Source organism: Esox lucius, chromosome 19, assembly GCF_011004845.1.
Source record: "Esox lucius isolate fEsoLuc1 chromosome 19, fEsoLuc1.pri, whole genome shotgun sequence".
NCBI lineage: Eukaryota > Metazoa > Chordata > Actinopteri > Esociformes > Esocidae > Esox > Esox lucius.
The window spans coordinates 47,093,267-47,121,232 of record NC_047587.1 but is presented as its reverse complement, the minus strand read 5'-3'; the positions used below and the strand labels follow the sequence as shown (position 1 = coordinate 47,121,232).

At 41.5% G+C, this 27,966-nt stretch overlaps 1 protein-coding gene across 11 annotated transcripts in view; it reads right to left on the bottom strand.

The window, feature by feature from the left end:
• Positions 1-27,966, bottom strand: part of LOC105009031 (membrane-associated guanylate kinase, WW and PDZ domain-containing protein 2) — a 364,503-nt gene that overhangs the window by 201,093 nt on the left and 135,444 nt on the right. For all 11 annotated transcript variants that reach the window (XM_020044758.2, XM_020044759.2, XM_013131917.3 and 8 more), the window contains exon 3: positions 14,031-14,150. In XM_020044758.2, coding sequence (XP_019900317.2) covers positions 14,031-14,150 — 120 coding nt within the window. The remainder of the gene's footprint in view (positions 1-14,030; positions 14,151-27,966) is intronic.

The following is a 27,966-nucleotide window of genomic DNA, read 5'->3' as shown; positions in this document are numbered from 1 at the left end:
CTGGCCGTGCACGGTTAACCTGTTAGGAAAGGGACTCAAACCGATCAGGATTAGGCTCCCGGACGTGCCCCCAAATTGTGATGGCAATTTCTAAAATCCAAATAGTTGTACGAAAATGGTAGGTAAGACAGGAGAAATCAATTGCGCAATAAACGGTTTTAATGAAACTTGCAAGGAGAAAGTATACAGGTTACAAAGTAACGGTGGATAGTTTCTAAATAAAACATCATTTCGACAGTATTTATTACATAGGAAGAAGGGGTGTGGTAAGATGCTGCCATCTGTTTCATGTCAATCAAACACCTTTCACTTTGTTCTATCACACAGTCAAATGCTATCTTCCCCCACCTTATCCTTCCTGCAATAATGTTTACCCAAAGGGGCCAACTGACCTTACTGCCCCCTTGCTGTATCTTCTCCTATCCTGTCCTAAAACCCATTGATCTGCATCTGGACAGACAATAGATGTCCCCTATGCAAATACCAGGTCCCACACATTCCTGTACCTATCTTAACAGTGGGACTCTATCCTTTATACAATCAGAATACATTGTATAAGAAATTTCCACAACAGTGTTCCCGCAAGAATAGAGACCGTTCCGGCTGCCTCTTTGGCCTCTCTGCAAGTGACCCAACGGGAACACGCAGGAACACTAAACCACCGGAGGGAGGGGTGCTGATGGTCAGAGGAGACAGACCGAGGAGTATCAACTGGTGAGATCATTCCTTAACAAAACCCTGGTTTTTCTCTGACATATTTTGAGTATACAGGATGTATAACTTTTCATAGGGTTTAGTAAACTAGTTTTTTGGTTTCAGAAAGTCAGGATATTGGTTTTGTGACAGTGTGGTTTGAAGAGGATCCCATAGACCATGCTCAATACCCACTGTAAGCAGAGGCTATTGAAGGGATAGCTCCCGTGTTTAAAGCGTTATTAAAGAAATACATAATTGTTCCATGTCCAAACAGCCCCTGTCGCACTCCTATTTTCCCAGTAACGAAAGCCACGTTTGTGGGACAACCTGTGGTTTGGCGATTTGTACAAGATCTTCAAAAAGTTAGGCTGCGGCAGTTTGATTGCGAGATGGAGTAGAGTTTGCTCCTGCATGTAATGGTTTTTGGATAATTTAACTGTCAATACTTGGTAATGGTCGGCCTAGTATATGCATTTTCCATTTTGGTATTCCCTGTGCACGAGGGATCTGATTGGCTGTATTGTGTATTCCTTGGTGGAATATTTTATATTGTTTACCGAAGTTGTTGTTAAGTTGGAAGTTTTACATTTGCATGGTTTTGCTTTCTTTGGTGTACACTTGGGTGAATGCATTCATTGTGTCGTTAATGTGATTCTTTGGCAAGGCCCACTCTTTTGGCTTTTGCCAAAAGTGCTGTCTCCGCGAAATTTAAACTTGCCTTCTAGTGTTGTGCTGGTGACTGGCACACATGTTCGCCTGATAACTTAGGATTGTATACGAGGACAATGTCGTACATTTACTCCGAGGGATAGAGAATGTTACTGTTCAGTTTGTTTGATATTTGATTAGAAGTAATCATGTTAATTTCATGCATTATGGAATAAGTGGGTAAAAAGATGCAGGGAGCACATTTTGTTATTCCTTAAATGTTTACTAAGTTTTGCTATGTTTTAATTGATACTGAGGAAGCAATTCTGCGTCAAGTTATATTCTAGAAAACCAAGTTGTAAAGAGAGGTACAGACCCCCTGGAGTGCACTACTCACTCACATAAAGGTGGGGGGCTGTTTGAGATGGGTTTTTGACTTGTTTGAACTGTTGTTTGTTTGAACAAACTTGAAGGAACTGGAAAAAAATTGCATAACTATTGCAGTTACAGAACATACAGTGGGGAGAACAAGTATTTGATACACTGCTGATTTTACAGGTTTTCCCACTTACAAAGTGGGTCTGTAATTTTTATGATAGGTACACTTCAACTGTGAGAGACGGAATCTAAAACAAAAATCCAGAAAATCACATTGTATGCTTTTTAAATAATTAATTTGCATTTTATTGCTTGACATAAGTATTTGATCACCTACTGTGATGGCAATTTTATCGATCAAAACTCTTAAAGGAGTAAGAAACAGAGACAAAGTTCTCTTGGCACATTCTAACAATTGTATTAACTATTATGCAAATATGAGAGACAGGTCAAACGCTTACGGACATAATCATCCGAGGAGTCTCTAACTCCATACATGAACAATCCGTATTTATTACATAGAAAAAGGGGTGTGGTAAGTCGTTGCCCATCGGTCTCATGTCAATCAAACACATGCCCTTTGTTCTATCACATGTACTGGGCTTGACACAAGGGACATGGTGTCTTCCCTCATGTGGTTAACTTTCTCAACCCTTAAGGGAAACTTAAAGCATCTAGACAACCTACAGGTCGGCAGATGATTAACCCTACAACCTACTGTGACCAATCAAGAATGACCCCTAAGACATATACCAGATCCCTCTCTCCTACGTTCCTAAAGAACAGAAAGGACTGACAACCTTCTTTGTCTAGGCAGGAGGACATGGCCCAAATACCTAATAACCCTCTGATATTATACAGACATGTGTCTCACAATCAAAGTAAAGATTTACATACCAGCCAATAGAAAGACAGACATTTCTCAAATGTACCTTAGTTCAAAATTTCCATAACACTCCATCCTCTTGATACCATGTCAAACCTTGGTATCAATCCTTAAACAGTTTACTCATTAGGATGTAGAATGCAACAAAACAGTACTCTTTAACAACATGACCCAGTCAATATTATTACCCTTAATGATTAGAGAACGGAACAAATCTGAAATGTCTGGATCCTCATTTACATTTTTCTAAACCTTTACCTTCGTATTAACTCCAAAAATCACACATTATCATTATACAGAATCATAACATAGTACAACAAAACCTTTTATGTTAAAATCATTGGTTAAAGAAAATTTATTCAGGTGACACATATTGACAGTATGGGATATGCATCATCCACATTCGTGTGTTACCACCTATCTAATCCTCTGATATTATACAGACATGTGTGTCACAATCAAAGAAGATTTACATACCAGCCAATAGAAAGACAGACATTTCTCAAATGTACCTTAGTTAAAAATTTCCATAACACTACCAGCCAGTAAGAATTCCGGCTCTCACAGACATGTTCGTTTTTTCTTTAAGAAGCCCTCCTGTTCTCCACTTATTACCTGTATTAACTGCACCTGTTTGAACTTGTATCCCTGATGTTCTTACCAGAAAGCTGTGTAAGGACATCAGGGATAAAATTGTAGACCTGCGCAAGGCTGGGATGGGCTATAGGAAAATAGGCAAGCAGCTTGGTGAGAAGGCAACAACTGCTGGTGCAATTATTAGAAAATGGAAGATGTTCAAGATGACGGTCAATCTCCCTCGGTCTAGGGCTCCATGCAAGATCTCAACTCGTGGGGCATCAATGATCAGAAGGAAGGTGAGGGGTCAGCCCAGAACTACATGGCAGGTCCTGGTCAAGGACCTGAAGAGAGCTGGGACCGCAGTCTCAAAGAAAACCATTAGTAACACACTATGGCGTCATTGATTAAAATCCTGCAGCGCACGCAAGGTCTCCCTGCTCAAGACAGCGCCCGTCTGAAGTTTGCCAATGACCATCTGGATGATTCAGAGGAGGAATGGGAGAGGGTCATGTGGTCTGATGTGACTAAAATAGAGCTTTTTGGTCTAAACTCCACTCGCCATGTTTGGAGGAAGAAGAAGGATGAGTACTACCCCAAGAACACATTCCCAACCGTGAAGCATGGAGGTGGAAACATCATTCTTCGGGGATGCTTTTCTGCAAAGGGGACAGGACGACTGCACCGTATTGAGGGGAGGATGGATGGGGCCATGTATCGCGAGATCTTGGCCAACAACCTCCTTCCCTCAGTAAGAGCATTGAAGATGAGTCGTGGCTGAGTCTTCCAGCATGACAATGACCCGAAACACACAGCCAGGGCAACTAAGGTGTGGCTCCGTAAGAAGCATCTCAAGGTCCTGGAGTGGCCTAGCCAGTCTACAGACCTGAATCCAATAGACATTTTTGGAGGGAGCTGAAAGTCCGTATTGCCCAGCGACAGCACAGAAACCTGAAGGATTTTGGAGAAGGTCTGGAGGAGTGGGCCAAAATCCCTGCTGCAGTGTGTGGAAACCTGGTCAAGAACTACAGGAAACGTATGATCTCTGTAATTGCAAACAAAGGTTTCTGTACCAAATATTAAGTTCTGCTTTTCTGATGTATCAAATACTTATGTCATGCAATAAAATGAAAATTAATTACTAAAAAATCTGAATTTTGTTTTTTTATATTTTTTTGATTCTGTCAGCCACAGCTGAAGAGTACCTATGCTAAAAATTACAGACTTCTTACATGCTTTGTAAGTGGGAAAACCTGCAAAATTGGCAGTGTATCAAATACTTGTTCTCCCCACTGTACATATTCAATGACTCTTCATTTTTTTTATAGACTATGCACTTAATTTCTGTCATAGTAGGCAATCACTGGGGTGTTAACGGTTAACAGATGTTTCTTTAAGGTGTATGCTGAGACAAAAAGGTTTGCTTGCTATTGCCTAGCTGGTTTGTTTCTCAAGATAATTGATAAGGGGTCCATTCTTCAAAACTAGGGTCCGTTATCCTTAGGGTCATTATTTATGACAGGATTACAGTATCTTGGATGTGCTAGGATAATAAAAGAGAAATTAGAGAAATTCACACTGAGTTTCTTCTTAAGCTAAATAACAGTTATGTTAGCTGACCTTCAAGATGGTGTCAAATGTTTTTATTGGCAATAAGGCTTTTAATAATTTGTGTTAAACAAAGGTAAATTTGATTGTAGTTCCGAGACAACACAATCAGATGCAAGTGTATATCAATTGAGATCTGGTTAGGTGAACTGAGAATTGTTCATGAACTACTCTTTGAGAGTGATTCTTCAATGTAAGCAAACTATCTTAACTGATGATGAATAATTGGAACAGTAATAGGAAATGGTGTTCTTCTGTCCTTTGTGTTGTTTTGTTAATTGTTGGTTGTTAAACCAACTATAGTAAAGAATGAAATTATTTTGCTACACTAGCAGAACAGAAGCACCAGAAATGTTAATGTTTTAACTATACTATTACTGTTTACAACTGTTCTAATCTATTAAGACAAAGGAAGCAGAAAGCCATTGGAAATATAGTTTTGAGTGTTTGATAGGACTGGGTTCTAATCCATTAACAATAAGGTACAAACTAATGTAATGGACATATTTCTGATTGTGTACTGTGCAGTGGCAACTTATCTTTTCAAGGAGAATTCACTAACAAGGTACAGGACACTTGAAAGCGATTCAGCGATAGAGGACTGTTTTCCGCCCAGCGAGACTGAATTAGGCTTAAAAGACAACTGTGAGTTGGACTAATTCTAGTCCTGACAATTCTGCCATGAGATGAAGAAGGCAACCTCCAACCGAGAAGATGGGAGCTAAGCAAAGCTCCGGTTCTGGACAACGTTTACTGGGGTGTGGAAGACCAACTGCACGACATCATGCCACGCTCGTTGGATCCATACCAGGTACTTCTCATCTGCTGTCCAGGTAACAGAGAGGGACCTGGGGTCGACGACACACGCTACAGGAGGGCTTCTGTGTTTAAAGATTAGGCACAGTGAATTGAAGTCACTGAGGTAAAAGTGAGTTTTCTGGTACTGGTTACCATCACATCCGACCCACAGCTATAGAGTTCTTAGATAAAATTGGTCATATTGGCATTCACATAGGAGAACACACAGTTTCTCCTGACCTGGCTGATAAAGCAGGTAGAATGGAGACAACTAGAGCTGTGTCACGGTAACCTGCATTTGAGCTATGAAGGACAACACCTTGGAATATACATCTGACTTTCACGTTCTGTTAAACCGGTCTGTCTGTTACATCGTCTGTCTGTACCTGTGCTGCCTTATCTTGTGTACCAAACCCCTGCCTGTTTATACTACCTGATCTTTGCATGCCTCTTCAGGTGCATTAAAAACCCTGAACAGTTTTCTCCCTCCTGTGTCTGCATTTGGGTCCACATAGGCTGGGCGATAAACTCCCACTAGCATTAATAGCCACCTTCAGAACTAAGTATTCATATTGTTCCAGGACAGAGGTTGAGATGGACACAGTGACATCTAGGTTGCATTTCATATATATGTCAATTCCTCCACCTCTATCCACCTTGTTTGCTTTGTACATATTGTACCCAGCAAACAGAACATCTAAATTTAGAATTATTAACATTTTTGTCTGGCCCCAAATGTGTGAAATTATTTTTCCAGAAGAAACCCCCTTACAGTTGGGCTTTTACAGTTGGGTTGCGATGTTCTGTTATGAGCATATACTAAGGATGTCATAAGTATTGATACTTTGATTCCAATTCAACAAGACATTTTTAAAAACAATTCTGACATACATTTTTCACACTTTTGGTAGTATCAATTATAACAGAGCAAAACTGCATACCTCACCTAATAATATCACACCAGGACAAAAAAAGTCACAATCATCATCTTCACAAGAGCAGCACCTCAAAAACCCATGTTTATCAATAAAGAGAATGTGTGCCGTATGGCCATACTTTTCACAAGTAAATTCCCAAGGAAAACCAGTAGACACCTTCAGGGAAAGAAAACGATTTAATGTGGTTAATTGAAATGTCACTTCCTATGCAGGTGTCTGCATGGCTAACTAAACATGCCACTAACTAAACATGCTACTAACTGCTAGGTACATGGATAATTTTTTGTGACTTGGGACTCAAGTCCTTTTTTATTGACTCACTCAATTGTATCATTCATTCAAACGTTTGGCAGCAGATTTCTACAACATTATCATTGGTTCTCAGAGTCACAGAAAACATGATCATTGGGCTCCAATCATCATCTGTTTGCATTTGAGGATTAAAGTAGATCAAGCCAGGAGACATGTTTATTACTGAAAATTGGACACATGCTAAAGTAATGAATGAAGTTTGTCGATAACTTCCTGTCATAATAAACAGCAATGAAAACATGCACCAAGCGTTTGCTTAAAAGTCTTGTGAACAGCAGATTCATTCCTAGAATTACTAACTCAAATTAACAAACTGACATGCATGCAGGGGGGTGGACTTTGCGGTTGGACAGAGTATTGAATCAATGTACTGCTCAAAGCAATGCCATCGTGAACAGGCGAACATAAACACATTTGACTTGTTCACAAAGAGACTGGCATGATTAGAATTTAGATCAATAATATTTTGTTTCATACCATTGCACATTCGCTGGGAATGCAAAAAAGTGGGTAAACAATCATTAACTAAATATAAAGGTGAATAATTGCTATTTCTCAAATAACAAGGTGCCTAAACAGCATTTACCCTTCTCTACATCCCAAAATATGATGCACTGGTCCAAGTTGTTGGACATTTTAAGTATCTCTCCTTGTGTCCGCCATCCCTGTCTCCATCCAAAAGCCCAGCAAACCAGGTCAGAGGTGCCATCTTTCTTACACTCTTCTCATACTGATACTGACACGCTGAGTGTGCGAATCCTCTTGTGTGTTGTGTACCAATATGCAGGCGTGTCGTTGTTCAAGAAGAGAGAACAAGACATAATTATTGCAGGATTCTTGCCCATTGAATGATGCACAATATTAGCCAACTCAAATACAAGGGATTATATTTTTGGTTTTTACTAGCCTAAGCATTAACAAAGCAGAAACAAAATAAATGCTATTAGAAAAGATTGAGACTGTAAGATTTGGCAAGGCTATGGGTAAGCGATTTTGAACAGATGAGTCTTGAGGCGTTGCTGGAAGATGTGAATAGTCTCAGAGTCACAGATGGTTTTGGGGAGAGAGTTCCAAAGATTAGGAGCAACCTTTGAGACTGCCCTGTCACCAAAGCCTTTGAGCTTGGACTTGGGGATTATGAGGTGTCCTGCAGTACTGGAACGGAGTGTGTGTGTTGGTTGATATGGAAGAAAGTCAGAGAGGTAGGCAGGGGCGATATTGTTTAGGGCTTTATACACTCACCTAAAGGATTATTAGGAACACCATACTAATACTGTGTTTGACCCCCTTTCGCCTTCAGAACTGACTTAATTCTACGTGGCATTGACTCAACAAGGTGCTGAAAGCATTCTTTAGAAATGTTTGGAAATCATCTTGCAGTTGATGGAGATTTGTGGGATGCACATCCAGGGCACGAAGCTCCCGTTCCACCACATCCCAAAGATGCTCTATCTGGCGACTGTGGGGGCCATTTCAGTACAGTGAACTCATTGTCATGTTCAAGAAACCAATTTGAAATGATTCAAGCTTTGTGACATGGTGCATTATCCTGCTGGAAGTAGCCATCAGAGGATGGGTACATGGTGGTCATAAAGGGATGGACATGGTCAGAAACAATGCTCAGGTAGGCCGTGGCATTTAAACGTGTACCAAGAAAACATCCCCCACACCATTACACCACCACCACCAGCCTGCACAGTGGTAACAAGGCATGATGGATCCATGTTCTCATTCTGTTTACGCCAAATTCTGACTACCATCTGAATGTCTCAACAGAAATCGAGACAAATCAGACCAGGCAACATTCTTCCAGTCTTCAACTGTCCAATTTTGGTGAGCTTGTGCAAATTGTAGCCTCTTTTTCCTATTTGTAGTGGAGATGAGTGGCACCCGGTGGGGTCTTCTGCTGTTGTAGCCCATCCGCCTCAAGGTTGTGCGTGTTGTGGTTTCACAAATGTTTTGCTGCATACATCTGTTGTAACGAGTGGTTATTTCAGTCATAGTTGCTCTTCTATCAGCTTGAATCAGTCAGCCCATTCTTCTCTGACCTCTATCATCAACACAGATTGTGAAATACTCAGACCGGCCCGTCTGGCACCAACAACCATGCCACGCTCAAAATTGCTTAAATCACCTTTCTTTGACATTCAGTTTGGAGTTCAGGTGATTGTCTTGACCAGGATCACACCCCTAAATGCATTGAAGCAACTGACATGTGATTGGTTGATTTGATAATTGCATTAATGAGAAATTGAACAGGTGTTCCTAATAATCCTTTAAGTGAGTGTATGTCAATAGGAGGATCTTGTAGTTGATGCGTTGGGAGATAGGACACCAGTGTAACTCACAAAGGATAGCGACTTGGTGTGAGTGAGAAGTCTAGCTGCAGAGTTTTGAACCATTTGGAGCTTATGGACGGATGTAGATTTGATGTTGGTGAGTAGGGAGTTGCAGTAATCAAAACGGGAGGTTATGAATGCATGTATTAGGGTTTCAGCAGCAGGACGGGAGAGGGAAGGTCTGAGTTTGACGATGTTGCTAAGATGGAAGAATGAAGATTTTACAGAAGAGGATCGAGAGAGCAGGTAGTATTTTTGGATGTCATTATGAGTCGTGGGGGAATCAACTGGACTTAATGAGGAGAGGTGAGAGTCTTGGGGAGAAGGTGGACAAATATGGAGGTTAACAGTAGGGGGGCTGTGGTAGATAGTGAGGGGTTTATTGTTGTTATTTTATCTTAAAAATACTGCAAAAAATTATTTGGCAAGTTTAGTGGAGGGGCTAGAGAGTGAGTCATTGCAAGGCTGAAGTAGTTTGCCGACAGTAGAGAAGAGGGTCCGGGAGTTGATACAGGAGCTGTTGAGTTTGTTAGAGATGTAGGAGGAACTAGCAGCACTGAGGGCATCCCTGTAAGCTGAAAGGTGGTGTTTGTAGGCTTCAGTGTGGACAGTGAGTCACGATTTTCTCACCCGGTGTTCAAGGGGACGACCAACTTGCTTTATGGTTCAGAGCTCAGATGTTAACTTGGGGGATGAGGAGGTGAAAGAAACATGTCTGGTTTTTAGTGGTGCCAGAGTGTTGAGGGAGACAGACATAGCAATGTTGAGATGGTTAGCTTGTTCTTCAGGTGATTTGAGGGTGGAATCAATCGGAAGAGCAGAGCAGATGGCGTCTGATAGTTGGAGAGGGTCAACAGCTTTGATGTTACGAAAGGGGATAATGTGCTTGTCAGTGTTGTGTGGTACTTTGGAGGAAAATCTGAAATTAATTATCTTGTGGTCAAACAACGGAAATGATGATTGAGTTATATGGGTAATGGTAAGGCTGACAGAGCAGACGAGATCAAGTATGTGACCTTTGATATGGGTGGGGAAATTATTATGTTGGATACAGTTAACAGTCCAGGAGAGCCATGAAATCAGAGGTAAGTTTGGAGTTAGGTGAGTCAAAGTGAATATTCATGTCACCAAGCAGGTGAAGGCAAGAGGAGAGTGATGCAGCAATGGTGAGTAGTTCAGCTAAGTCAGAGAGGAATGAGTCATTATCTTTTGGAGGATGATAAACAATGATGATGGTCAGGGAGTTTGTTGATTACAGGCAATATATTCAAATGAGGTGAAGGATGGAAGAGACAATTCAGTGATTTTAAAATGGGATTTGTATAGTACAGCAAGGCCACCACCACGACCTGTTAGGCATGGGTGGGACAGATAGCTAAAACAATTGGGAGTGGCTTGATTTAATATTAAAAAATCTCTGGGTGTTTGCCATGTTTCAGTTAGGAAAAGAAAGTCCAACTTGTTGTCCAGTATTAATTCATACAGCAGGGGGGCTTTATTAGTCATGGAGCGGGTGTTTAGGAGAGCAAGTAAGAGAACAAGTTAGTAATGCAAAATGTATAAGCAGAGTTGTAGATTGTGGTAGGTTGAAGGGAAATTAGACAATTATGGTTTACAGTTCGACTGGATTTATACGGTGGATGATGTGAGTGAGACCAGAGAGAGAAAATTTGACTAGAGTTAAGACAGTTTTACGCGAGCTTTGATGTGAGTAGGAGCGTCTACGTAGGATGCCAGACGAACGGGCATACGCTGTTTCATTCGAAGAAATGCTATACAGCTGCTGGTCATAGAATTAGAATATCATCAAAAAGTTGATTTATTTCAGTAATTCCATTCATGAAGTGAAACTTGTATAATGTATACATTCATTCCACACAGACTGCTATATTTCAAGTGTTTATTTATTTTAATTTTGATGATTATACAGGAAAACTAATGAAAACCCCAAATTCAGTATCTCAGAAAATTTGAATATTGAAGACACCTGGTGCCACACTCTCTCAGTCTAGTTCTGTAGGCAACACAATAATGGGGAAGACTGCTGACTTGACAGCTGTCCAAAAGATGACCATTGACACCTTGCACAAGGAGGGCAAGACACAAAAGGTCCTAGCTAAATAGGCTGGCTGTTCACAGAGCTCTGTGTCCAAGCACATTAATAGAGAGGCAAAGGGAAGGAAACGATGTGGTAGAAAAAAGCTTACAAGCAATAGGGATAACCACACCCTGGAGAGGATTGTGAAACAAAACACATTCAAAAATGTGGGGGAGATTCACAAAGAGTGGACTGCAGCTGGAGTCAGTGCTTCAAGAACCACCACGCACAGACGTATGCAAGACATGGGTTTCAACTGTCGCATTCCTTGTGTCAAGCCACTCTTGAACAAGACACAGCATCAGAAGCGTCTCGTCTGGGCTAAAGACAAAAAAGACTGGACTGCTTTTAGTTAATGTTCTCTGATGAAAGTAAATTTTACATTTCCTTTGGAAATCAAGGTCCCAGAGTCTGGAGGAAGAGAGAAGAGGCACAGAATCCACGTTGCTTGAAGTCCAGTGTAAAGTTTCCACAGTCAGTGATGGTTTGGGGTGCCATGTCATCTGTTGGTTTTGGTCCACTGTGTTTTCTGAGGTCCAAGGTCAACGCAGCCGTCTACCAGGAAGTTTTAGAGCACTTCATGCTTCCTGCTGCTGACCAACTTTATGGAAATGCAGATTTCATTTTCCAACAGGACTTGGCACCTGCACACAGTGCCAAAGCTACCAGTACCTGGTTTAAGGACCATGTATCCCTGTTCTTAATTGGCCAGCAAACTCGCCTGACCTTAACCCTATAGAAAATCAATGGGGTATTGTGAAGAGGAAGATGTGATACGCCAGACCCAACAATGCAGAAGAGCTGAAGGCCACTATCAGAGCAACCTGGGCTCTCATAACACCTGAGCAGTGCCACAGACTAATCGATTCTATGCCACGCCGCATTGCTGCAGTAATTCAGGCAAAAGGAGCCCCAACTATATATTGAGTGCTGTACATACTCATACTTTTCATGTTCATATTTTTCAGTTGGCCAACATTTCTAAAAATCCTTTTTTTGTATTGGTCTTAAGTAATATTCAAATTTTCTGAGATACTGAATTTGGGATTTTCATTAGTTGTCAGTTATAATCATAACAATTAAAAGAAATAAACATTTGAAATATATCAGTCTGTGTGTAATGAATTAATATAATATACAAGTTTCACTTTTTGAATGGAATTACTGAAATAAATCAACTTTTTTATGATATTCTAATTTTATGACCAGCACCTGTAGTTTTTGTTCATGCATTGTAGATCATCGGGGGAGTAATATTTAGTTTGAAAGAAAACGGCTGGTGGGAACCACAGTAGTGCTGGGCAGAGGATTGCCAAAAGGAGTAGACAGAGTCAACTGGCAGATACACGGCATCAATAGTAGTTGAGTTAAAGTCACAGTGGAACCTGCTCTGCCAATCGGACATTCAATCAGCCCACAACGCAGCCACCTATCATTTAGCACTAGCAGCCACTGTCAAACCACGTTCTGAACAACAACCCAGACCAACAGAGAAAACCACAGAGAAAGTGGAGACTTACTCACTGTAATTGACGGCTGGGGCCCAGGCGATGGCAAACGAGTGGAGACATGCTTGCCAGCGTGAGCGCCAGAGGGAATAGAACAAGTGGAGATGTCATGGAGCTAGGTAGCCATTCGGCATGCGCGGTAAGGGAGTAGTTGACAAGAGACTTTAAAACGAGATGGAGAGTTCATATAGGCATTCCAATAGTGGTATTCCAGAGAAGGAGACGTGGAAATCCAACAGTTGTATATTCCAGGACAGGGCAGAGAGGGTAGACAGGATCAGAATGATCAGGTGAGTTATCCAGTTGGAGGTAATCACAGCAACGTAGTCGAGACACAGAAGATTAGCAAATGACAGGCACATCGGCAGCAGGCAATACATAAAACACAGTATGTATTTAACATATTGCAAAGCTTATTAAGGGCCACATTTTTAACACATTGTACAATTGTGATAATACCTCTTAAATATGGAATTATACCATTATTTATTTGACAGCACTAGATATTATGCTATATACATAGTCTATTGAAAATTACATTCATTTTAGCCTACCACATTCCATATTTCTGTACCAAGAAAAAGGAGTTAGCTTAGGTGGGAAGTCTCAGTAAATCTTGGTATCCAGGTTCCCAATGTTAAGCCATATTCTCTTTATCGTCTTTTAACAAATTGAGACATACAATAAGTGCCTGAGGCGCAGCCTGCCACCTAGAAACCAGCATTGTTCCCAGTAGCCCTCTATTGTGTGTAAGAGATATGCAACCCCAAACACACATGCCAACACACACAGCTAATTGGTAAGTGAAACTGCAGATCATCTATCTGTAGATATCTGCTGGTGAAAATATTTAGCTGTAAGAGCAGATTGAAATTATTTAAAGACTGATGTTGGGCAAACGGAAAAATAACTGCTTTAAACTGTAAAATGGATCAATGCACCATCAAACCTCATTTGTCCACATACGTATCACAACGTCAACATTAACATTCAGAGGATAATTTATAGCAGTATCTTACAATTAATAATTAGTTGACAGCATCAATAAACCTCTAAAGGTGCACCTGTTTTTTGCTTAGAAATTGAGAAAGATAAATAATTTTTTATGTAAAAGTTGTATGTTCAAAATTCATGGCAATGCCGTGCTGAGAGGGATCTTTGGGATAGTCATGGAGCATATAGCAAAGCTAGTCCACTGAGGTCAGCATCTGTTGTTTCGGTCAGTGTCGCAGTCAGTGAACTCACCTTCATAGGTTCCACTCTCTAGCAGGGCTCCGCATTGCTCCAGTTCCATAAAGCGCTCCACACTCACAAAGTTGTAGTCCACGCCTGGTACCTCTCCTTCCTTCGGTTGCCTGGTGGTACCTACAGTGGGAGAAGAAAATGGGAAGATTACTTTGTTGTTAATTCTTACACATATTATTTTTTCTTTACTTATAATTACAAGTCAAGCTGAGACTTAAATTGTTCCTTTATAAAGACATACACTACCCTTCAAAAGTTTGGGGTCACTTAGAAATGTCCTTGTGTTCCATGAAAACATACATGAAATAATTTTGATAGGAAATATAGCAAATTAATAGGAAATATAGTCATTCACAAGGTTAGAAATAATGGTACTTAATTTAAACAATAATAGGATTCTTTGCTTTCGTCAAAGAATCCTCCATTTGCAGCAATTACAACCTTGCAGACCTTTGGCATTCTAGTTGTCAATTTGTTGAGGTAATCTGAAGAGATTTCACTCCATGCTTCCTGATGCATCTCCCCCAAGTTGGATTGGCTTGATGGGCACACATATGATCAAGCTGCTCCCACAACAGTTCAATAGGGTTGAGGTCCAGTGACTGTGATGGCTTCATTATAGACAGAATATCGAACACCTCAAACTTCATCGGTCCATAAAAAAAATTCCAGTCATCCTCTGTTCAGTGTTCATGTTCTTTAGCCCATCTTAATATTTTCTTTTTATTGGCCAGTCTGAGAAATGGCTTTTCCTTTGCAAATCTGCCTAGAAGCCCAGAACCACAGTGTCACCTCCCATTGATGTTGAGACTGGTGTTTTGTGGGTACTATTTAATAAAGCTGCCAGTTGAGAACCTGTGAGACGTCTAATTCTCAAACTAGACACTAATGTATTTTTCCTCATGCTCAGTAGTGCACCGGGGCCTCCCACTTCTGTTTCTTATCTGGTTAGAAACAGTTTACGCTCTTCTGTGAAGGGAGTAGTACACTGTGTTGTATGAGATCTTCAGTTTCTTGGCAATTTCTCACATGGAATAGCCTTAATTTCGCAGATCTTTGTTTCCAGACATTTTGAGCCTGTAATCAAACCCACTATTGCTGATGCTCCAAATACTCAACTAGTCTAAAGCAGGACAGTTTTATTGCTTTAATTGCTAATGAGCACAACCGTTGGAAATAGAATGTGATAGCAGGGCAACTCTGCATTAATCTCAACCTGAGCACCCAAAATAAAATAATTTCCATTGTAAACCATAATCCACTTTATTCTTATCCTCTACAGTATACCATGTTTTGTAGAACATTTTTCATTTTTCCCCCTCGAAGATTTCAGTTTGTTTTTCAATTGAATTGTTCACATTATAGGTCACATTAAAAGTGGAAAAAGATCTGACATGATTTCTTTGTCTCATTCTTTTACATCACAAAAACCTGGCATTTTTAACAGGGGTGTGTAGACTTTTTAAATCCACTGTAAACAGTCAATGAATGTAATACAATTTAAAATCCTGTGTTCCCTAAGATAAGTTTTGTCTCTACATCCATCAACTTCACTTTAAGTCTAATTAGATAGAGACTTCAACATCAACATTTAATGGAAAAGTTGCCAAGGAGATGCACATTTTCTCTAAACATAGCTTTAAAAATGAATTAAATGCATTGAAATGTCATATATTAAGAATGTTTCCAATCAATTTGCAAGCAATAAAACATATCTAATGATTATTTTTAAGTAAATATATGTTTACTCTGTATAAGTAAAACCTTATACAGAGTTGATATTAATAACATAGTTGACCACCCATAGTTGAAAGATCAAAAACAACAACAAATTCTGCCCATTTTTAAATGATAATATTTTTTCATTAATTCATAACAAATACATCAAAATTACATATCTTTCAATAACTTGAATAAAACTGCATATTGCATTACATGTATTACTGATCTGGAAAATAAAAAGGCTTTCAAAAAGTTTTTTGACTGATGTGCATCATATTTTTGCAAATTCAGGGGCAGTCTGGAATTGAACCCATCTTTTCTAGACTATGAGAAAGCACACTAACGAGTCAGCTAAAGGATCCAACCTATTATACCAGCTGCTTAACGCCCAGACATACAAATCAGTCATTGGCAATTTCCAGCCATATAGCTTTGTCTATTTATACATGACATCCTGTTACTGAGGTTGGTTGAGGGATGATTCTGAGGACATGATCAAAGAGATAACAGAAAGTATCCTCACGGGTTCGCCAGAATAAGTGATTTCTTCCAAATGTGTGCATGCATGTGACCTCAACAATGGTCCCAGGATAAATGTCATCATCATATTTGAGGACACAACACTGTCTAATGATAACTTTCTTTTCAAATGTGATTTCATCTGTTGTGATGGGCTGAACATCAAATTCAAACATTTGTGTGTTGTGACATGTACAATCATGAATCTGCTTAGTTGAACAGAGACAGCTGACATCTCTGTAAATGACCTTTCCTAGAGTGAGATTGATGATCTGAGGGGGCGCATTGTTGACGGAACAACTGGGAGTCGTTTTGGCATCTTCTGTACAGCTTTGTCCGCAGCTTCCTCGTCAATGTAGGACAGCTGTATAGAGGTCTGGGCATTCAGTAGACAGTCTTAGAATTGTTTGGCATTTGGAATGTCTTGTCCTTCACTGATCAATCTCTCTGCTATTCCTTTTAAAACCAACCTAACTCCATCTGGAGCACCTTTTCCATAGCATGCTTAAAATAAGCTTCATGTGCCTTTCTTGAAGACCTTGAACAACTCTGTGCTCAACATATAGAAGTTGCCCTTCTGGCGGTATTGTGTGCATGGTCCATCACTAAACAATTTACCAATGTTACTGATGGATGGAGGTTTTTCACCTGATCTAGCACATGGGACAGGTGTGTCCATATAGCAGGTGGAATTTTCTCTTTTCATGCTGAGATGATTGTGAACCACAAATGTTTGTCCACCCTAACCACATGAAGGATTCCAGTATGCAGAGTGGCCTGCTGTAGAGAGGATGGAAAGTGAACTGCCTGTATCCCTGCTGACAATTTTCATGCCTACTTTTTCAGACAATCTGTGATCTATTTGAACACTCATTAGATTTCTTGAGGCCATGGTATTAGATGTATTGTGCAGCATGTATTGTGCAGCAAAAGCCCCAGGTTAGTTCTAAACAGGCTTCTTTTTCTTCTTCTTTTTTAGAACTCTACTGCTCCTACACTTAAGCTAGAAATTTGGTTCAAACTTTAAAACACGTAGACTGGTATGGATTATGTTGCATCCATACAACTTTTTTTATATCTTATTTTTTAAATATTTCACTTTTATTAAACTTGTAAAACACCGACTTGAATGGGATTTCTATGGAATTCTGAAGGTTCCATTGTTCACACTCCAACATTCTAATGTTTTTTTTAAAAAGTCACAGTTTTTGCAAACCACCTACTTTTGGAGCTTTTCCACTGCATGGTACAGGCTCGACTCACCTCTACTCACTTGTAACAAGATTTTTTTTCAAATATCTGCAATTTGGACCACTTTGCAAACAAAGTAAAGCATTTCATATTTTCATCAACTCCTTTCATAATCAGCTCAGATCTGGAACAATTACAAAAATCACTTCTACCATTTAACCCACTTTCCCAGCAAGATAGTCAAAGTATATGAGTACAGGATTTTTGTCAAACTTTGAAAAACAGCTTAATTCTGAATTAATAATTTCTGAACCAGATTGATAATTAAGGAATTTAAATGTAGATTTACTGCTCAGCTATATAAATCTGGAAAGATATATAGGAAAATATCTCTCAATACTGTAACTGGAATAACCACAGAAACCAGATTTTTCCTATTTCAAAAACAGCTCCAATGTGATAGGAAATGGGCATGAGAAACTTAACACAACACAGATGTGCTGACTAACTCTGAACAAAGGACCATAGATAGGACGTGTTGCCTGTTACTGATGGGCCCTGCACATCCTGTCCATTCATTCTGTCCATACCTTCTGCTAGGAGTTGCCCATGTGACTGACACAGGTTATATGGATAGGTCCATTGACCACAAGTTGGAAGGGTCTGTTGTATGATAAACCTTTCTTATTGGAGGGTATTGGAATGTGTAATGGTTGGTTATGACCACTGGCCACCTCCTATGTATCCTGACATAAAAGACTGTGTTGCCTCTGTAATTATGGGAGAGATAGAAATGAGAAATGGAAGGTCAACATCATAGACTCATGCTGAATAAAGATGGCTCTCCCCTGACTTCCGGTTGCATAGATTTTGTTCATGGATCAGAAATGGACAGAATCTAACAAATGGAAAGTACCTTCTGAACCAGAAACACAAATATGCTTTACTTAAATGTACCTCTACTTTCCAGCTACATGAATAAGAAAAAAATATGAAAATATCTCTAACCAAACATGAGATAATGCAACCGGAGTAACTATAGCCACAGGATTTTGTCATACTTTTCAAAAATGGAAAGGACCTTCTGAAACAGACAGACCAACATGGATTTATTTAAATGTACCTATACTTCTTACTTATCAAATCAGAAAAAAATACAAAAATATCTCTTAACCGTAGTAATATGTTTTTTTAGCAATGGTTCCCAAACATCTGCTATTTAACCCACTTTCCCAGCAAGGCAGACAAACAGTACTAATATATTAGAATATATTCCTCTACTTCTCAACAATTTAAATTAGAAAAAATTACAAAAATATATCTAATCAAACTCAAGATACTGCAACCGGAGTAACCATAGCAACAGAATCTACTTTTCAAAAATAGCTCCAATGGAATATACTTTCTGAAACAGATACACAGACATGGATATATTTATATGTACCTATACTTCTCACCTATTCAAATCAGAAAAAAATTAAGCGAAAGTATTTTACCAAACTTAAAATAGTGCGACTGGAGTAACCATACCAACAGGATTCTTTGCTGCTTTTACACAAGCAAGGATATGAGCTTTCAAAGACTTTTCATACTTTAAGAACGTATGATTGTTCAAAGTTTGCTGTATCAATGTACAGGCCAAAAAATACTTTCAAAGCGATAAAGCAAGCCCCAGTAACTTTACTTGTAAAGTTCAAATCTAGTTTTAAATTCATATTTACCTACCTAGGAATACGCAACCTATGAGAAAGTGAAGCTAAAGGCAAAAAACCTTTGTAAATACCATGTAATTACATTTGTAATTAATGTCTACCTACCTCCAGTAGGAATAAGCAACTTATGAGAAACCCAATAATCTGTTACAGGTCCCAGAAGTGGGAACAGGTAGGCAGATAATATGACCTCTATAACTGGATAAATAATATAACAACAATTCCTCTTGTTTGTAGGAAAGGCTTCTTAAGATTTATAAAAGTTATTTTATGTTATGTAGTTATGTTCTCTCTTTCTGATAGTACAATCATATACATTACATGTTCCATGTGTGGTGAATCATACAGTTAAGGACATTCTATTTCTAAGAACAAACAAATCCTGATTTCACACATACACACAGAATCTCACCATTAGCAGTATAAACCCAAGGCCTGGCTATAGAATATGAACACAATTAGCTAAGCATTCAAATATAAATGCCTTTAGAAAAATGAATGTGACCATAAAGACACTTCAATGATCTTACGATTTAATTACCTGCATTAAGATATAAAAACTTAAATCCTTCTAAAATAATATTACAACATCTTAATTACAATACAAACATTCTTAAAACATCTCTGAGTGGATAATAAAAGGAAAAATACAAAATTTTCCTTGCATTTGATGTTCATTACATTAGCATAGCTAGCTTCTCAGACAGCCCAAACAGGCTAGCTCAACCAAACAGTTACATAATATGTCCTTTAATAAATGCAAAAAGATTTTGTCAGCTACTAACAATGTTAGATAAATATTGATCATGAAGAATTAGTGTTTGAAACTCCACAAACCTGTAAAACAGAATAAATAATCTAGGTCTAGGTAATCTTTATTATCTCTGAGGGGCAATTGGTTGCACAGCCAGTAGTACATTAAACCAACATCACAATCAACACTCCAAACACCACACAACAAATTCACATGAAAAAATTTCAGAAGGCCAACAGCAGCAGGGACAAATTCATTCTTAAAACTGTTGGTCCTGCATCTTGGCAAATATTATTTTTACGACGAGATGGAAGCAAACTAAACAGAGGGTGACTAGGGTCAGCAAGAATTGACTGGGTGTTACTCTGGCTTTATACAATTGGGAGAGGTCATTTAGATTTATACCTGCAATTTTACTGCACAGTCTAACAATTCCCTCAAACCTGTTTCTGTTTTTCAAGGACAGTGACCCAAACCAGCAAGTTAAAGAGAAATTCAAAACAGACTCAATAAAACAAGATTAAAACATAAAAGAAATTGTCCACATTAAAACATCTGAGCATCTGATAAAAGTACATCCACTGATGGGCCTTTGCACATAAAACAACAGTATTTGGTTCAAAGCCAAACTTAACTTAAAGGCTGGTTAGTTGTGGTTTGGCTTCTCCATAAGATTAGAGAAGACTGCCTGAGCCTACTCCTCAAACACAGCAGTCCCATACTTGCTAGTTCCCCCTAGTGGTAACATCAGGTATATGTGTTTCTCAAAGACCTCCAGTGGGAGTTTCTCATTTAAAAAAATGCTGAATTCAGCAAACCCATAAAATGCAATACTTTTTACATATTTTACGTACAAAATGAACACAAAATATTGACGAGACTCTTAATTACAAAATAACTACATTGTTCATACATAAAGTGTTATTGTTTGAAGAAAACATATCTTGGTAATAAGCATGGGAAATTAGCCTGTAGTGTTTGTCAGTTAAAGACGCATTCCACAACATTTCTTGAGCACTGACCCTACTTTTCAAACCTCCAATTTTAGGTGCGATGTGTAATATGTTGTGTACATATCTGTACATTCTGTAAGTAGAATTCCTCTTTCCTCAGAAATCTGTCTGGCAGTCTATGTTTGAGGATCAGCATCTAGCTGTAGGAGTGATAACTGCAGTGGGGACAACTACATAGGTACTCTTCAACTGTGAGTGACGGAATCTAAAACAAAAATCCAGAAAATCACATTGTATGATTTTTAAGTAATTATTATTTATTGCATGGCATAAGTATTTGATGTGCTTTTCTGGATTTTTGTTTTAGATTCTGTCTCTCACAGTTGAAGTGTACCTGTGATACAAATTACAGACCTCTACATGCTTTGTAAGTAGGAAAACCTGCAAAATCGGCAGTGTATCAAATACTTGTTCTCCCCGCTGTACGTTAAGATTAGCTACTGAGACAACATCTTTGGTGTAGTTATTCATATGGTGCAACAGAAAGTATTATACATTTGTTTCACCAAAGAAAGTATTATAAAAAATTATCTATGCAAAAAAAAATTCCAATAGCGCTTTATAACAATGTATACGTGTTGACTACTAGCCTGCACATCTACATTTTCTTCTAGCATGTACCTACATTCAAAACCCTGTTCCTTCTGGGGGGGGGGGGTGCTAAGCCCAAATGGATTAACAATCTAAGTAGGTTTATGGATATTTTCGACACTGTGTTGACTACAGAAAACTCAAAAGTAATTAAAACTTGTGCATCAAATTCTTGTTTTTTTATATCCAAGATATAAAAAAACTATTATTATTCTCCAGAAAAATTACTGTTTTACAAAATCATTGACACAGCCAAGTCTTCCCGGACTCTAGGTAGTCACAAACATTTTGTCTCTGCTTCACAGCTATGCATTGTTTGTTTCTCAACCCTGTGTTTCTCAACCCTGCTCCTAGGCGCCCCCCTGCCCTGCATGTTTTAGATCTCTCCCTGTTCTGTCACACCTGATTCAAATTATCAGCTCATTATCAAGTCCTTCATGAGCTACATCAGGTGTGTTAGGGCAGGAAGAGATTTAAAACATGCAGGACAGGGGGCATCCAGGAGCAGGATTGAGAAACACTGGTTTAGCCCAAGACTTGGAGAGGAATACTGACACCTAACTTCAACATAAACATAGGTCTCAAAATATCCTGAGGAATGCTTTAGCGTGGCCTACACTCACCATTGATGATAACATTTGATTAACCTCTCCCATAATTCTCTAATCCAGTCTCACTATAGGAAAGAGGTGATCACTTTATTGAATCTGATAAACATCAACTCACTGGTCTTGCTGCAGAGGTGCACTCTCCTTCTCTTTCTTCACATTATTGTTCAATCGTTCTCTCTTTACCCTCACAATTTTTTTCTATTTCTCTTACTCTCTGTGGTGTGGAATCTGAGCATTAATAATTAAGTATTCACACAGTATTAAAACAACATGAATGTACGTTTCATTGGAAGTGAATGTGCCTAGATAATGAGAACAACAGAAACATTCGTGTTTAGATTATCTTTCTACAGGTTGCGCTCTGATATATACAGGAATGTTTATATTGACCATCTGGCATGGGGGTTACTGTTTTGGGAACATGATCTTTGCTAGGTAGACACAGCTTGTAATGCATATATCAGCTTGTGACCAGCATTACAGTGAGAAGATTTTGGACATTCATTGAAATAGGACAACTCTGCTGCATTAATCCAATAAACACAGAATGCATTTCCCCTCTAATTTGTGCAGGTTCTCTATTATTTAACCACTATATGTAACTGCTCAAATCTTACAGTGGAAAAGTGCATGCAAGTGTATGCATATGCCTGTGGCATATTATCTGTCCCTCTCTTTACATCTGTGAACCAGAACAATGAAATTCCATTTGATGCCAAAGGCTGAAAGAAATGAAATAACTGGTAAGTGAGTCAGACCAAGCTAAATAAGATGAAAGCGAAAGATGTGTAGAAAAATAATAGAAAGATGGCAGAGAGAGAAACTTTATTTGGTCTAGGAGCCCACTATACAATAAACAGGAAATTTTGGGCAGAGTAAGAAAACAAATGGAGAGAATAAATTCAAGGCACATATTGAGGGGTAGATGGATAGACAGATTAGAAAGAAAGGAAAAGAGTGATCCAGCAAAGGTGAGCAAAAACATTGTTAGAGTGCATGGGTTATGTACTTGTGGTGATAAACTGTGTCTATGGGCATGAATGTATGCATTAGTAAATGTGTGTGCATTGTGATGTTTCAAATTTTGTCTGTGTGTGTGGTATGTGTGTGTAAAACAATACAGGAAATCACAGAGACAAAAGAGTGAAAGATGAAAAGTTTCAGATCTAAAAAAAAACAATTGATAAACTGATTATAATAAAGGTGGGTTTATCTCAGAAGAAACAAAGTGGGGAAGAGAGTGTGAGAGACAGACAGACCAACAGACAGAAAGGAGAACAAGGAAGATACAGAGCATTATGCTTAGTGTGGAAGTGAGAGGAAAGGAGGGAGCTTGTGTAACCCTACGTGCACACTGTCTGCTCGCTCAACTTGCAAATCGCTCAATCTCTGACGAGCTGTCGTTGAGCCAAACCTAGCGTGCACACTGCCGCTCAGGCAGGGCGTCTTCCTAATCTATGCCGGCGACAACCAGTATAGGGGAAACATCCGTCTCTGCAAATATTAGTAAGTACTTAGAGCCGCGAGTGGGCCCAAGCGCACAAAACCAGACACAATAGGGAAACGAAAAGGGTATATATAGGCAGACTGATGAGGGAATGGCAGTTGCGGAGACGTGAGGGGCAGTGGGGGAAAGCCCCACATGCACGGACAGACAGGAGAGACAGAAAGCCTGGCCCGGATGTGAAGGGCGATAGTACCCCCCCTTCACGGATGCCCCCCCTTCATGGATGCTGACGCCCAGTACCGGACGCACGGACACGCAGAAAATCCCTAATGAGGGAAGGATCCAGGATCTGTTGCCGCGGGACGTGTACGCCGGGTGGTCATCGATAAGCCGCGGTGGCGGGGGAGCAGGAGTGGGAAGAGACAGGGGGCACATGAGGTGGGTTGCACATGAATTGAGGACGGGAGCCGAAGGCGGACGGAACAGGGGTTTGACGACCGACTCAATGACAAAGGGGCCAACAAAACAGGGTGCTAGCTTCCTGGAGTCCACTTTGAGGGGCAGGTCTTTGGAGGACAGCCATACCAGCTGGCCAGGGGCGTACCGGGGCTCCGGCGTGCAGTGGCGGTTGGCCTGGTGCCGGGACCGAGAGGAGACCTGGAACAAAGCAGAGCGGGTGCGCCTCCAGGTGCGCCAGCAGCAGTGGAGGTGCGCTTGGACGGAGGGGATCGTGAGGTCCCCCTCCTGGGTTGGGAACAAGGGTGGCTGATAGCCAAGGGAGCACTGAAAAGGGGACATGCAGAGTTGATAAGGCTGTTGTGAACCTACTCAACCCACAGCAGCTGGGAGCTCCAGGCGGATGGGTTGGTGGACGCCATGCCCCGGGGCGCAGCCTCCATCACCTGGTAGGCCCTTTCGGTCGGTCCATTAGTCTGAGGGTGGTAGCCCGAAGACAGATTGACTGTCGCACCCAGGGCCTTGGCGAAGGCCCCCCACACCTGGGAAACGAACTGGGGACCTCTGTCGGACACCACGTCAGATGGAATGTCGGGCAGGCGAAATACATGGAGAACCAACAGGTCAGCGGTTTTTCTAGCAGAGGGAAGTTTGGGCAGGGCAATGAAATGGGTGGCCTTGGAAAACCGGTCCACAACAGTGATTACAGTGGTGTGCCTATTAGAGGGGGGGAGACCGGTGACAAAGTCCAGGGCGACGTGGGACCAGGGGTGGCCAGGTACTGGCAGATGGTGGAGGAGGCCCGAAGGGGGCCTGGTGGAGGTCTTACAGGCCAAAAAGGGGTGTCTGCGTCCATGGTGGGCCACCAGAACCGTTGCCGGAGGTAGGCCAGGGTGCGGGTGACACCGGGGTGACAAGTCAGGCGAGTGGAGTGGGCCCACTGGAGGACATGGGTGCGGACTGAGTCCGGAACGAACAATAGGTTGGGGGGTCCAGTTCCGGGGTCGGGCTGTTGGGTCTGTGCAGCCGTGACCAGGGACTCGATCTCCCAAGTGAGGGAAGCCTCAAAACAGGATGGGATCCAGTTCTGAAGCCTCCTCTTCAGTGGAATAGAGGCGAGACAGGGCATCAGGCTTGCAGTTCTTGGAGCCTGGACGATAAGTGAAATGGAAGTTAAAACAATCGAAGAACAGGGCCCATCTGGCCTGACGGGGGGTGAGTCCCTAGGCAGTCCGCAGGTACAACAGGTTCTTGTGGTCTGTCCACACGACGAAGGCCTGGTCCGCTCCTTCCAGCCAATGACGCCATTCCTCCACCACCGACTTGACAGCAAAGAGTTCCCTGTTACCCACGTCGTAGTTCCTCTCAGGGGGGGTGAGCCGCTTGGAGAAAAAGGCGCAGGGGTGCAACCTCTGGTCAGTGGAGGGACGCTGGGAGAGCACTGCTCCAACACCATTGCCGCTGGCGTCCACCTCCACAATGAATTGGAGGGCAGGGTCAGGTTGTGTCAGGACGAGCGCGGACACGAATCAGCTCTTTAATTCATGAAAGTCGTGGAGGTGAGGGACATGAGGAGGGCAGCGATGCGACTGTAATCCCTGATAAAACGACGGTAAATGTTAGCGAAGCCAAGGAAACGCTGCAACTGTTTCAGGTTGACCAATCCGTCACTGCTGCTACCTTGGCAGGGTCCATCTTCACCTGCCCAGCGGCGATGATTTAACCCAGGAATGAGATGTACGGAACGTGGAACTCGCACTTCTCGCCCTTAAAAGGTAAACAAAAATGAAACGATCAATCATGTCGCGGAGGAAGACGTTAACTAGGGCCTCAAAGACAGCAGGGGCGTTGGTGAGTCCAAAAGACATGACCAAATACTGTAAATGTCCCAGGGGGGTGTTGAAAGCCATCTTCCACTCATCCCCTGTGGACCAGATGGTAAGCGTTGCACAGGTCCAACTTGGTGAATATAGTGGTGCCATGGAAAGGGATAAAAGCGGAACTCATGAGGGGTAAGGGATATTGTTTAGGCCACGGAAGTTGGTACAAGGCTGCAGGGTTCCGTCCTTCTTCCCCACAAAGAAAAACCCAGCCGCCAGCAGAGAGGAGGAAGGACGAACGATGCCCGCCAGGGAATCCCGGATGTACCGCTCCATGGCTTCTCTCTCGAGCTGGGAGAGGTTGTATAGCCGCCTGCCAAGTAGGGGAGCGCCTGGTAGGAGATCGATGGCACAGTCGTAAGGAGGCAGAGACATAGCACGCTGTTTCCTGAACATCTGAGCCAGGTGGTGATAAGCCGCAGGCACAGAGAATAGGTCAGGGGGTTGTGGATCCGCAACCAGGGATGGCCTAGCACCAGCGGGGTATGGGGGCAGTCTAGGACGTGAAAACGCAGGGACTCATGGTGATTACCGGACAACAAGAGGTTCAGAGGGACCGTCCTATGAGTTACCCGAGCCAACAGCAAACCCATTAAGACCCCTGGTGTTAATAGGCGGATCTAGGGGCTCAGTTCCTATCCCCAGCTGCTTGACGATCTCCTGGTTGATGAAACTCTCGTCAGCTCCCGAATCCACAGGGCTTGTAGGGGCAGGGAAAGGGTGCGACACTTGAGGGTGGGTTCCAGCAGGGGATGGGAGACAGGGAGCAAGGCAGCACAGCTCGCAAGCAGCTCCCCGGCTGCTGAAGAGCCTGTCTGTTTCTCGGGCGGGTCGGACAAGCGGCAACGATATGCCCAGGCTGGCCGCAGTAAAGGCACAGCCTGTGTGACATCCGGTGGGCTGTCTCCTCTGGAGTCAAACGAGCACGTCCTAGACTCGGGTCCTGGACCGTTTGGGGGCAGCTGATGGACGTCCGGTTCTCTCGGCGGGGAAGGAGGGCGAGGGCTGAGCATGGGATGACCGTTCTCTGCGGCACTCCCGGACTGGAACGGGGTTGGGGTCCATGGGAGAAGTGGTCGGTTTCTGGAGGGTGTCGATGGCAGCAGAGATCTGGCCCAGGCTAGCAGCGATGGACTGGAGGGCAGCGTCGTGCTGCCCCAACAGAGCGCTTTGGCTAGCGAGGGCTTGATGTAGGGCATCCAGGCGAGAGGAGGGAGGGGGGGTTGTGTCCATGGCTGTGGCTAGATCGTACTGTTACAGGGGGAGCTGTGAGTGGGCCCAAGCTCACGACACCAGACACAATAGGGAAACGAAAAGGGTATATATAGGCAGACTGATGAAGGACTGAATAGCACTGACCGCATGCACGGAGAGACAGGAGAGAGAGAAAGCATGGCCCGGACTATGACGAGGTGGATGCGGAGGACTTGACAAGTCAACGATTTGTCAATGTTAAAATAGCAATTTACTTAATTTTACGTTATGCATGTATGAAATGGAAGACACAGTGAAATGGAAGACAATTAACTTGATTAATTGTCAGAATAAACACTAGAATACTCGATTACCAAAGTAGTTATTAGTGACAGCCCGATGTAGGAGAAAGATTAGAAATTTGAATTAGAAATTTGGCATTTACTCAATTACAATGATAGGCACATGCAATATCACAACTGCATTATTACTGTTGCCTTCCTCCTCTGACAGAAATATACTACACATAATGTACACATTTGTTTACTTACAACAAAAACTGAATGAATGCTAGCACACACAACACACATTCAGATTTCAAAACCCCAAGCACGTTTTAAGCATACTTTTCACCAGATTGCAACCAGAATTAGTATATCAGACACAAAGAGTCTAAAGAATCAATTAGAGCTTGTCAATCACATCTCCCTTAGTTATTCTCTCAATTTCTACCTATTTCTTTCTCCCTCCCTCTGCCAATAATGTCTGTCACCCTAGCCTTATTTTTTGCTTATCTCTACATCCTTCTTTCACACTCCCAACTCCCTTTCCCATATCACTTTATCC